This window comes from Castor canadensis, chromosome 12 (genome assembly GCF_047511655.1).
Source record: "Castor canadensis chromosome 12, mCasCan1.hap1v2, whole genome shotgun sequence".
In the NCBI taxonomy this organism is placed as follows: domain Eukaryota; kingdom Metazoa; phylum Chordata; class Mammalia; order Rodentia; family Castoridae; genus Castor; species Castor canadensis.
The window spans coordinates 46838988-46851638 of record NC_133397.1 but is presented as its reverse complement, the minus strand read 5'-3'; the positions used below and the strand labels follow the sequence as shown (position 1 = coordinate 46851638).

Genomic DNA, 12651 nt, shown 5'->3' with positions numbered 1-12651 from the left:
GTTTAAAAATTTATTTACTAATGAATGGTGACAGATACTGCTAGTTGCATTCTTCCCTTCTTTCTTTATAAGAGAACTGTGATTTTACTTGCTGGCAGTAATGTGACCTTCTGTGTTTCCTATCAGAGGGACTTGCCAATGAGAGAGATAAGTGGAGTCATTGGTTGATACTTTTAGGAAAACTCTTCCACAGGACTGACTCAACCAGGGGTATTGCACCAGTACCCTCTCTCTTCCTGTCTGCAGTGTGAATCTAATGATCAGAGTTACAGCAGCCACCTTGAAACCATGAGGTAAAGACCAAGGACATCAGAGGCTTTGGCCCTGACTTCAGGGGCTGGAGGGAAAGTAGGGAATTAAAGACAAAGGGGGAGGCATTGTTGTGGAGTGATGGAAGTGTTCTGGTGAAGCATTGCGAATAAACTAAAAACCACTGTGTATTTAATGCAATGTGAATTACAACTCAATATGTTAAATGCCCCACACACAAGAAAGCAGAAAACCGGACTTCAAAGTCTTCAATCTGCAAAATAAGGTAATCATTCTTCAATTTTGTTCACTATATAACCTCCCTCACTTCCATGGCTCAACACAGAGAACCTGTGCAGTGCAGGTCACCTTGAAGTACTGCAAGCTGAACTAAATAGTTGAGCTGTCCCTAGAGAGAGAGCTACTTATTTCTGGAGGAGAAAACTCCTTTCTCCCTAGCAATAGTTCCTTCCACGATTGTGCCTTTCCAGGCCACCCTCTAACCTGCCCTGACTCATCCCCAGGATATGAAATGACTCACTTCATGTGAGCGTGTAAGTTTATAAGATGCATTCAGTGCCCAGGTGCTTCCTCTCCTCCCTTCTGCTGGAAGCAAGGTACCCACAGGGACCACAACTTTGCTCCGCCCATGCCTGGGGGTGTGTTTAATTATGCAGTACAGATAATTATAAAGCCCACTTACCTGCAGATATATGCCATACCCCAAAACTCTGCTGTACTCTTTGTATTCCTTGCCAATAACTCACATAATAAGGAAGGGTGTTATTTATTGGGGCCCTAAAACAACATCCCTTACTTTACATCCTTAGAAGAAACGTGTGTCAAGAGGGCTCCTGGCGAAGCAGTGGGTCATGTGGAAATCAACTGTTCAAAGCTTCATAACCCACTTGACCTTTCCAGGATCTTTCTGACAGCCCCGAGCCCTGGTCAAACGCACACTGTACAATGGAGAGACATCTGTATCGAAAGGAGAGGCAAACGTGGAGACGCACTTTCTGCAGTTTATCAGCGCTGGCTGCAACAGAGCACTCTGAGGTTGCCACCTCTATTGGAGAAAATACTTCTGGGGACTTCATGGCCCCCCACACTGCTTCTGCCTCACTTGCTAAAGAGAAGGGAAACTGATGTGACACAGCACTTTGGAAACTGGGGCAGACATTGGCCTCTTCAGTCATGAAAGACTCAGGGCAGTATGCTGCTCAGATAAGACTAGCCTGGGGAGAAGATGGATCAGTGGGAAACCCAAGGTGGAGATTACAAAGCAGACACACTTTCAGCCTACAAAGACATGCTGATATTTAAAGAAACTGTATGATGAATTTTAAATGTCAGCATGTAAAAGCAGATTTAATACACCCCTTCATCCTGGGGTCTCACTGCCTGTGTTAATTACAAATGAACAAAGTAATCCAGCCACTGCTTTACAAAGCTTCCCTTAATGAGTTTGAACATCTTTAATTTAGAAAAGCTGTGCTTATGTGGACTAAAAGTCTGTCTCACTTAACCCTTCCCCATGGCCCAGGGTCTGTCCCTGGAGCCACATTCCATGGCATTTTTCAAGTAGATGAAACAGCCATCACACTACTAAGTCTTCTTAGAGCTAACTATCCCCAAGCACTTCAATTTACTATGAGACTCGAAGTCCCCACCAGAGGCACAGCCCTGCAGGGGACATAAAAACAAGCCACCGGCCTGACCTTCAAAACAGTGTCCTTATTGTCCAGTAAAACATACAGACAGGTACACACAAATCATGTTGTGGAGAGCAGACTGGAGGAAAAGAAGTAAAAACAAGAAGTGTAACAGAACTATACATGAAATGCAGTAGAAACACAGAAGTGGGAGGGACAGTTGGGGTTCTTGGCTTTATTATGTACTTACATTTTCAACCTGTGAAACAGTTTTTCTATTTACCTGTCCACATAAGGAAAAATACAGATGTGTAGAATCATGTGTTAAAGCCATTTAATAATTTATCCCAGTTTGTATTTTAAGCACTTTTTTTTTTTAGTGCTACATATTTGAACTCAGGGCTTCATGTTTGCTTGGCAAGTACTCTACTTTTGATCTTCCTGCCTCAGCCTCCCAAGTAGCTAGGATTACAGTTACCACTTGAGCCATTCTGCCAGTTCTTTTAGTGTTGGTTATTTTTTAAATAGGGCTCACTTTATGCCTGGGCTGGCCTGGACCGCAACCCTCCTATTTGTACATCTTGGGACAGGTGTACACCACCGTGCCCAGCCATTGTTTGAGATGGGAGTCTTGCAAATATTTTGCCCAAGTTGGCCTCTACCCTTGATCCTCACAATCCCCATCTCCTAAAAAGCTAGGATTACAGGCTTGAGCCACTGCACCCTAAGCAATTTTTTTTAAACTGTACTGGGATTTGAACTAGCACTTGCTAGTGGTAGGCAGGCGCTCTACCACTTGAGCCACTCAGCCAGCCCTTTTCAGTAATTTTTTTTTTTTTTGAGTTGAGATCTCCCTGTGTAGTCCAGACTGGTCTCAAACTCATGATCCTACCGCCTCTGTCTCTTGGGTGCTGTGATTACATATATGTGCCACCATCACCAGTTTGGGCAATGTTTGTTTGTTTGGTGGTACAGGGCTTTGAACTTACGGCCTTGTGCTTACTAGGTAAATGCTCTACCACTTGAGCCATGCCTGTAGCAGGTTTAGGCAATCTTTAAATTGCTGTTTATATCAATACTCCAATAAGTTACTCCTATTCTAAAACTGAGTTAACACTGTCAAAAACAAACTTGAAGCTAGGTTCCAGTGGCTCACGCCTATAATCCTAGTTATTCGGGAGGCTGAGATCAGGAGGATCAAGGTTCCAAGCCAGTCTGGGCAAAGAGTTCACAAGACTCAATCTCCACAATAACCAGCACAAAAGGGACATTGTAAACCAGGCCACAGTTACAAATGCTGTAAGAACACAGGGTCAGTCCCCTGTTCCTAAAGCCCCAGTGCAAAAGAAGTTGACAGAAAGAAAACAAAATCAAACCATGAATCTTCTTGAGAATATAGAGGGGTTTTTTGTTTGTTTGTTTGCTTATTTTTTGGCAGTGCTGGGGCTTGAACTCAGAGTTTCACACTTGCTAGGCAGGTGTTCTCCCACTTGAACCACACCTCCACCTGAGCATGTGGAGATTTTTTTAAGTAGAGGTTGGAAAAGGAGGGGGTCAGAACAACTTTATGTTGGGGACAACTTACCAAACACTATTTCGGCCAGGTACTCAAGGTCAAAGTCAAAAGTGACGTCACAATGACAGTGTGCAACCTTGATGTGGTACGATGAGAATGGCACTTTACCTCCGTGGTCTTCCTCCCCAAAACCCATCACCTAATCTTACCATTTTATAAATATTGCACAAATCTCAACTGGGGGTCAATCTACAGATTGACCTCAAAGTCCTCCTCAGAACTGCTAAGGTCATCAACCACAATGCAAGTCTGAGAAAGTGTTGCAGCCTAGAGGAGTCTGAGGAGGCAAGACCTGAATGTAATCTGGGGTCCTGGAACAGAAAAAGACATTAGGAAAAAACAAGGAAATGTGAATAAAGTATGGACTTCCATTAAAAAATAATGTATGATGGTGGGAGAGAGGATAAAAAAGAATAATGGAGGAGGTAAATTTAACTAAGATATATTGTAAGCACTTTTGTAAATGCCACAATGTACCTCAGTACAACAATAATATGGCAATAAAAAATACAAAAAATAAAAAGTAAGAATGTATCAGCCAGGCATGGTGGTGCACACCTGCAAATGGGAGGCTGAGGTAGGAGAATCAAGGCCAGCCTAAGCTACCTAGGGAGAACCTGTCTCAAACAAACAAGCAAAAATATCAATATTGCCTTATAAAAGTTTTGTGGTCTCCATACTATCTTCCCAACTTTCTGTAAATTTAAAATATCCTCAGACAAAAAAATGTACTTTTAAAATGTAAAGGAAGAAAAGCAGCAACGTACAGCAACAGCCATCTAAGACTCTGTACACTTTACAGATAGGCCTGAGAAGCTAACTTACTATTATAATATTGTCTCTAAAAATGTATTTTCCTAAATTTCAAACAACCCCCTTATAAACCAATTCTTGGAATTCAATATAGTTGTAAATCAGGGTGGTATATATTTCAGAGCAAGGCAGGGCACAGTGTATTTGACCCATTTGACCCATTTTGGTCTAAAGTCATACCACCCTAAACACACCCAATCTCATCTCTCAAGTGCCATTTTGTCACCAAGGTTCTTTTAAGTTCAGGCATTCAAGATACAACAACACAGTGTTGTGGGTTGGGAAATACTTTCTGTCTCAAACTCCAGTAAGACAATTTAACTCATTGACCAATTGTTCCCTATAGGAAAGTTAAACCATTTTTCCTTTTTTTAATGTTCATTTTTATGTCATTGCAGTCATTTAATTTGGGAGTGTTTTCCACTTAAATATTTTAATGACAACTTTACTCGTCAATCCATATTTTGTCCATTTTAAATGTTCCCAATTTTACTTTCCTCCATTGTGAGTCCACTTACAAAGCCATTATCTCTAACAAGCCAGTTTTTGCTAAGATTTTATTATTCTACACTTTTAAATTAAAAGTTAATTTAGTTACTGACCATTTTATATTGTTAAAGTAAAAAGTTTTATTTTTGATGACTTATGGTCAATTATTTCTATATAATCATGTGATCTTGATAAAAGGTGCTAATGGTTTATATTTATTTCTCAGGTAATTACAAGAAAACTGTGAGCAGTTTTATGAGACATACAGAAATAGAGACAGAGAATGCCAGCCAGTGACGGAGAATCAGGAGCCTGAAGTTTTTCTTAGTGTCTGACTACTTACTGACCGGGTCAAACATCCCTGTGCTAAAGGGCAGATGAAACATCTGCTGGAAAGAAGGAAGGAGGAAGGGGGAAAACAGCCTCAGGATCACCTGGAATGGTCCAAATGCTCAGATCCCAATGTCCTGCTCAGCCACAGCGCTCAGCACACAGCTTAGGTTAGGAAGGAGGCAAAATGAGGATGGACAGTGTAGTGAGGCGAGAATGAATAGGAAATAGTAATTAAGAGTATGGGTTCTCACACAGTCTGTCAAGGTTCAAATCCCAGCCCAACACTTAACTCTCTGTGTAACCTGGGAAAGTTATTTCTCTCTGCCTCAATTTTGCCATCTGTTAAATGAGAAAATGACTGAGGTCACAGGGATGCAGCTTAAATTGAAAATGCATGTGAACTGCTGTGCACAGAGCTTGGCATACCCTAGGTTGTTGGGCAACTTTTATGAGTATATGGTGCAAAAAAGTATTGTGAGTCTGCACTATCCACTGTGCCTGGACTACCCTCTAGCGGGTGTGTACTGCTTTCACTTGACACAGTGCCAATGGTAGAAGTTACTATCCTAAAGCTGACTTTCTAAGCTCCACTGTCTATGCACACAGTACATTTCCCATTCCCATATTCTTACAGCTGCCTCAAGCTGACCTTTGTATAGCATAAAACCACCATCTGCACAAAAGTGCAAGTACATAGTCAAAATTGTGAGAAATACATGTTTCATTAACAAAGAATGTGATGATAAAGCGAGAGCACACAAGGGAGGTATGAGGATAGGTAAGACACCTAAAAAACTAGATGGCATTGGTTGCCCTCAACGCAGAGAAACTAAAGCAGATACTTTAAAGCAACTGAGGCCAATAGGAGAAGGGGACCAGGAACTAGAGAAAAGGTTAGTTCAAGAAGAATTAACCTAGAAGGTAACACACACGCACAGGAAATTAATGTGAGTCAACTCCCTGTATAGCTATCCTTATCTCAACTAGCAAAAACCCTTGTTCCTTCCTATTATTGCTTATACTCTCTCTTCAACAAAATTAGAGATAAGGGAAAAATAGTTTCTGCTGGGTATTGAGGGCGTGGTGGGGAGAGAAAGGGGGCGGAGTGGGTGGTAAGGGAGGGGGTGGGGGCAGGGGGGAGAAATGACCCAAGCCTTGTATACACATATGAATAATAAAATAAAATAAAACCCTCCCTGTATAGCTATCCTTATCTCAACTAGCAAAAATGCTTGTTCCTTCCTATTATTGCTTATACTCTCTCTTCAACAAAATTAGACATAAGGGCAAAATAGTTTCTGCCGGGTAGCGAGGGGTAAGGGGGGGCAGGGGGGAGAAATTACCCAAACATTGTATGCACATATGAATAAAATAAAAATTAAAAAAAATTATATTTACAAAAAAAAAAAACAGAGAATGTGACATCATAGAAAAGCACATATTTTAAAGTTAGACGTGGGATCAAATTCCATTTGTCTTATCCAAGTTCCCAAACCTCAACCCATACCTGTTTTCCTTGTTAAAGAGGAAATAAGATGTGTATGTCACCAAATAGTGAATGAGGATTGAGCAAACAACAGTGAAAGGACACTGAGCACAAGGAACACCCCAGTAAACTTCCCACACATGCATTCACACGCAACACTTTCTCACTCTAAGTGCCGCTGCCTATGTCCAGGGGACCAAATATTTTCTCAGGTCATCTTTACCATTTTGGGTTTTTTTGGCAGTACTAACATTGGAATTCAGGGTCTTGCACTGCTGGACAGGCATTCTACAACTTGAGCCACACCTCCAGCCCATCATTTTCATATTATATGTAATGTACATCAATGACTTATTGTGACTGTTTGACACCAGACCCTTGGTCAAAGACTCTCAATGATAGTTTAGAGAGAATCAATCTCTGAGGCAGGTACTTAGCAGGATAAAGGATTGGCATTCCCTGCCTCCATCTTACATCTGCCTGCTTTACTCTGAGTCTCTCTCTCCTGCAATCACCTTGGGTTCTAAAAAAGGATAGGGCTGATAAATAACATCTTTATGACAAAGGACTGAAACTACCCCTAAGGAAAGAAATAGCAGAACCTCACAGACCACCCTCAAATGAAGACCTATAATGATGAGGCTGCACCATGGAGCAGAAGTAATCATCCCATGGGAACCAGATTGCTCCCCTCAGGTGATGACAGAGATAACAACTTCCTCAGAACCCCTCCTGAAACCAGAACTGAGATAATGATCAACCAGGCCACAGTTGATCTCCCCCACCCCAATTCTCCTCCATTTAAACTCAAAGCTCCTGTCAGAACCCCACAGATAGGCCAAAAGTTTACTTTGCCCCTCCCTGCAGCATGCCTATGCCATATAAGCAATCTCCTTTTTCTGCCCTTCACTACTACTGGTCATTATTTGACACACTGGGACAAGTGGCCAGATCTGACATGATGGAGGCCCAGAATTGGTCCTCTAGCCTAGAACTCTGGTTACATTTCCAGATCTTATAATTCTGTGTTCTTCCCTCATATTGACCTGAGATGACCTAAGATGCAGTGGTTCTCCTTTCCTACCTCCCTCTGAAAGAAAGGCTCTTCACAGAAAGACACACTTTCATACATTTTTTAATATTACTCTGGTGCATTGCCCCAAAGCATGAAACCTCTAGAGCACCAAAATAAAAGAGTAATTCAGCTCTCCCTTTTGTCAATCTTTTTCAATAAGAAATAAATTTCTAGCTGGGTGTGGTGGGCCAGGCCTGTAATCCCAGCACCAGAAAGCTGAGGCAGGAGAAATGTAAATGCCAGGTCAGTCTGAGCTACATAGTGAGACTGTCGCAAAAGATAAGAACCAGGCATAGTGGCTCATGTCTGTAATCCTAGCTACTCAGGAGGCAGAGATCAGGAGGATCACAGTTCAAAGCCAGCCCAGGCAAATAATTTGAGAGACTCTATCTTGAAAAAAGCCATCATAAAAAAGGGCTGGTGGAGTGGCTCAAGGTGTAGACCCTGAGTTCAAGCCCCAGACCCCCCCCAAAAAAAAAGATAAAATGAAAAAGAAGTTTCTAACACAACCTTACCTTTTAAATTTAGTAATGATTACAATACTGTTTAACATATTTATATTATTTTCAAACAACTGTGTTAATAGTAACTGCAACAGTAACACAGTCCAGAAGAAAAAAATTTAGAGGCGTATGATCAAAGAAAGCTAAGAGAAAGCACTCATTTAAATGTACATATGCGTGCGTGCATACACATACACACATGCACACGTATATGTTGCAGAAAAGTATAACAGGGTGAGCAAAAAGAAGCTCCCAAGCATGGCAGTGGGGCAAAATTCTGTGGGGGAAGTGAAATGCAAATGAAATTCAAAGAGGAGAAGGAATGATGTCAAACTTCCCAGTGTTAAAGAGCTTTATTTTGAATGAGTGACAATGGGTATTAAATCATTACAGTGTTTATATTTCGTAGGATAAAATTTAAAGGCTGACTCAACGTTTTAAGTTACAAATACCAATTATTGCCAATAAGCTAGACATTACATTCTTTGCAACTATTTAAATAACTGATCAAACAAAACTAGATAATGATTCTTTTAAACGCTGGGGAGGGGAGGTGTCAGGGAGACCTGTAACCTCTGACAATATGAACTCTCAAATATTAAGGCGCCCTTCCTAAAACTCAAGTCAAGGCCAAGTAGTTTTCGAGGCAAAGGCTTCCTTGTCTTCTTTACCTGCCCATTTCGACCTTCCCTTCCCCTTCCCGCCGCCCCCTCCCAGTCTTCCCCCAGCAGTCCGTCCCTCCGCCCTCCCTCCTCGTCCCGCCCCGCCCCTCCTACCCCCTCCCCGGCGCATGCGCACTCCGCTCCTTCCCACCCGCGGCTGCTGTGTCATGGCTGAGCGGAAGTCCAGCCTTAATGGGAGAGCGCATCCTCAAAATGGAGGTGCTCTGTGCAGTCGTGTCCTTTTCTTCCCACAACACCTTCCTGGTCTCCCGCTGTGGTCCCTACCCTGCACTCTCCCGAACACTTCGTAGTCCACGGACTTGAGCGGCTTGGCAGCAGACATGGCGGCGGCGAGCCCTCTGCCGAAGAGCCGGAGCGGACTTCGGGATGCGGCGACTGCGGCAGCCGTCAGAGGGAGGAGGCGCATGGCGCCGCCGAGTGCACCCCGCGCCTGTCACCGGCCGGGACGCGGGCGCGCCGGGTCACGCGTCAGAGGGCCGCGAATGGCCGGCAGGGCCGGGAGCAGGGGACGCCCGGGACACCTGGGCGCGCGGGGGACGAGCCGGCGCCCAGGCTTCCCGGGAAGCGCGCGCCCGCCTCCGCCCCGAGACCACGCACCCAGGGTGTCGGTCCACACTGCTGTAAATGAGAGCCGCGCCCCAAATCGGCCCCCACCCCAGCTTTAGTGGAGTGCAGCTGACACCAGAAGGAGTCGTGCCTCTGCGATGTGGTTTTCATACAGTCAGGCAAGCTGGCTGGCATTGATCTTACCGCATTTTTCTATGGAGAGCGCAGACAAGACCCCTGGCAATGTTCAAGTGTGGTCACCATGCTGTGGGGCGGATGCCCACTGCTTATGCCTGCTAACAGACTTCCGCCCTTGGACCACAGCGTCCCACTTCCAGCCCTTTGGTGTTAGAGAAGGGCCTGCAGCCTGGTGGCTGAGGACATTGGGTTAGGGAACTCATTAGGAAATGTTCCAGGCAGCGGCCAGGATGAGATCTCCCAGCAAGAGCCTTTTCTGCTCTTGGGCTGACTCAGCAGGCTTGGGCCTAGATCCCTTTTCTAAACAGGATGGAGGTATTTTCAGGGACAAGAAAAATTTTAAAATCTGAACCCTCTTATGCTAATGGAAACAAAAAAAGAAAACAGATTGTAGTGATGTTGTCTATCATCTGTAATTGTTTTTTTTTCTGTTCGTTTTGTTGCTTGGCAACATCTCAGTTTACTACAACAATTAAGGCAATTTATACTTAGATTTTATTTCCTGGTGAGCTTTTGTAAAGTTTTAATTTATTAACCTGTCATTTTTTTTTTTTAACTTTTTGATGTACTTAAGTTTGAACCCAGGTCCTTGCCACTGAGCCACGTCCCCCCCAGCTCTGAATACAGCTTTTGATAATCTGCTACCTTCTAGAATTCCAAGTCTTTTTATGGGTGAGAATCCATTTCTCAGTGTATCTGTTAGCCTCCATACCTTTGCATACGTCTCTGCATCTGACCACATAGTTAAAATAATTCACTGCAACCTGATTTGGTATCATATGCCAGTTCTATCAGGGAATTCCAAAAATTATCTAAAACTTGGATAAAATATGGTTAAGTTTTTGTTTGTTTGTTTTTTTGGTGGTAGTACTGGAGTTTAAACTCAGGGTCTTAACCCTTACTAAACAGGTGCTCTACTATTAAAACCACATCCCCAGCCCTTTTTGCTCCGGTTATTTTTGAGATAGCATCTTGCTTTTTTTTGTCCAGGCCTACCTGGACGTCCATCCTTCTACTTATTCTTCCAATGTAGCTGGGATGATAGGCGCAGGTCACCACACCCAGGTTTTTCTATTGAAACAGCGTCTCATTAACTTTAGCCAGGGCTAGCCTGGAACTGCAATCCTCCTGATCTGTGCCTAATGAATCTGTGCCATAAGTTGCCATACCAGCTGACTCATTTTTAAAAGTGAAATACATTCTGGGGCTGTTAGTCTGGATAATTTTACATAATGAAGGTCTTGACTTACTGCGAAGACCTCACAACTTCTCTCTTCCTCTTATTTCCCTTTCAGCGCATTTCATGAAGGCTATGAAATTAGCATATTTTTTTGTTTTGTTTTGTTTGTTTTGTTTTTGAGGCAGGGTCTTACAGTGTAGCCTAGGCTGGCCTCAAACTCAAGATCCTCTTGCTTCAGCCCCTGGTGTGCTGGAATTACAGACATTGTGCCACCACATCCAGCTCAACATAGATTTTAAGTCATTCTTCTCAAATATTTCAGTCTCTCCACTGAGTTTAGAATCAGTCCTAAGGTCTTCAACCTTCATTAACCTTTTTCTTTTTTTGGAGGGGGGGTGGTGGTTAGGATTGGGCTCTGAACTCAGGGCTTCACACTTGCAAAGCAGGTACTCTGCAGCTTGAGCCACACCTCCAGTCCATTTTGTTCTGGTTGTTTTGGAGATGGGGTCTCCAGAGCTCTTTGTCTGGGCTGGCCTCAAACCTCTCTCCTCTGGATTTCAGCTTCTCAAGAAGCTGGGATTGTAAGCATGAGCCACTCACTAGTGCCCAGATAACCTCCACTAACCTTTTAACCTGTGTTTCCGAATCCTGTAGGCGACCTATAGTCAAGACACTTAATTTTCTGCAATCTGCACAGAAAAGTTTTCAAAAATGCTTTGCTCTTGAGTTTACTTTATTCTGCAATACCTCCGCTCCATGCAAGCACTTACTGGATCTCACCCTGGTTATTTAGTGTGTCTTCTCCATGAGTTCTTTGTCTTCCAAGTCACTGATTGGGAGGTTGACATTTCCCTGTTCTTGATCAATCCTTGACTTTTATCCACATTTACCCAAGAGTACCCCTGCCAATAATTATGTAGCTTTATTTTAATTTTGGAAGTGCAAAAACTGACATTTGCTTAGCTAAAAAGTTTTCTTTGCCAACAGCCAAACATTAGCAAACAGAAATTTTTATGTACCATTTCAGCATAGATTGCCAATAACATGTAATTCTAAGACTTTAGAAACTAAGAAAATATTTAGTATTTAACCTTTACTATTAGAAACATTTACATAAAAAATTGAAAATAGAAGGAAAAAAAATGCATAATCCTAACAACTATTACCATTTTTGTGTATTCTCTTTCTATTTATTTCCATGTATAGAGAGGCTCTATTTTTATGTACATATGTATATTCATGTATATGTAAAAGTATAAATATATATAGCATGCATTCAACTATAACATGAATATAAAGGATAAGCAGTTACAGTATGACTTCAACCTTTATTCTTTGTTTTCTGTGTTGTAGTCCTTCCAGTGAGTATTTTAATTTCATAGTATTACAAGGGTATATCCATAAATTTACCTACTGAGTCCCTTTATTATACATTCAAGCTGCTTCTCACTTTTCACTACCATAAAAAATACTACAAAGGAAATATTCAGGCATGTAGCTTCCTTCCCTTTATTTTTTTTAAAGTTTATTTTATTTTATTTTAGTTCATTTATTCACATGTGCATACATTGTTTGGGTCATTTCTGCACCCTGCCCCGCCCCCCCCCCTTCCCCCCTTCAGTTTCAGGCAGGTTCTGTTCTGCCCTTATCACTGATTTTGTTGAAGAAAAGACATAAGCATAATAAGAAAGACAAAGCTTTTTTGCTAGTTGAGTTAAGGATAGCTATACAGAAAGATTCCTACTATTGCTTTCATGTACCCATGTGTTATGACCCATGTTGATTCAACTCTAACTGATCTTTGCATTGGTTCCTGATCCCCTGCTCATGATAACCTGTCGTTTTAAGGTTTCTGTATTAGTTCCTCT

At 42.4% G+C, this 12651-nt stretch overlaps 1 protein-coding gene across 2 annotated transcripts in view; it reads right to left on the bottom strand.

Moving 5' to 3' along the window:
• Acyp2 (acylphosphatase 2) overlaps positions 1–9814 on the bottom strand; it is a 137061-nt gene extending 127247 nt beyond the window's left edge. Inside the window, exon 1 of one of the 2 annotated variants that reach the window (XM_074049713.1) lies at positions 9610–9814. Coding sequence is in view for 1 of the 2 variants with exons in the window: in XM_020159201.2 (XP_020014790.2) it covers positions 9124–9265 (142 nt within the window). In the remaining variant the exon portion in view is untranslated. Of the gene's footprint in view, positions 1–9123; positions 9430–9609 lie in introns of those variants that run through there. The other variant, XM_020159201.2, reaches the window with a different exon arrangement.
• Positions 9815–12651: the final 2837 nt, after the last annotated feature.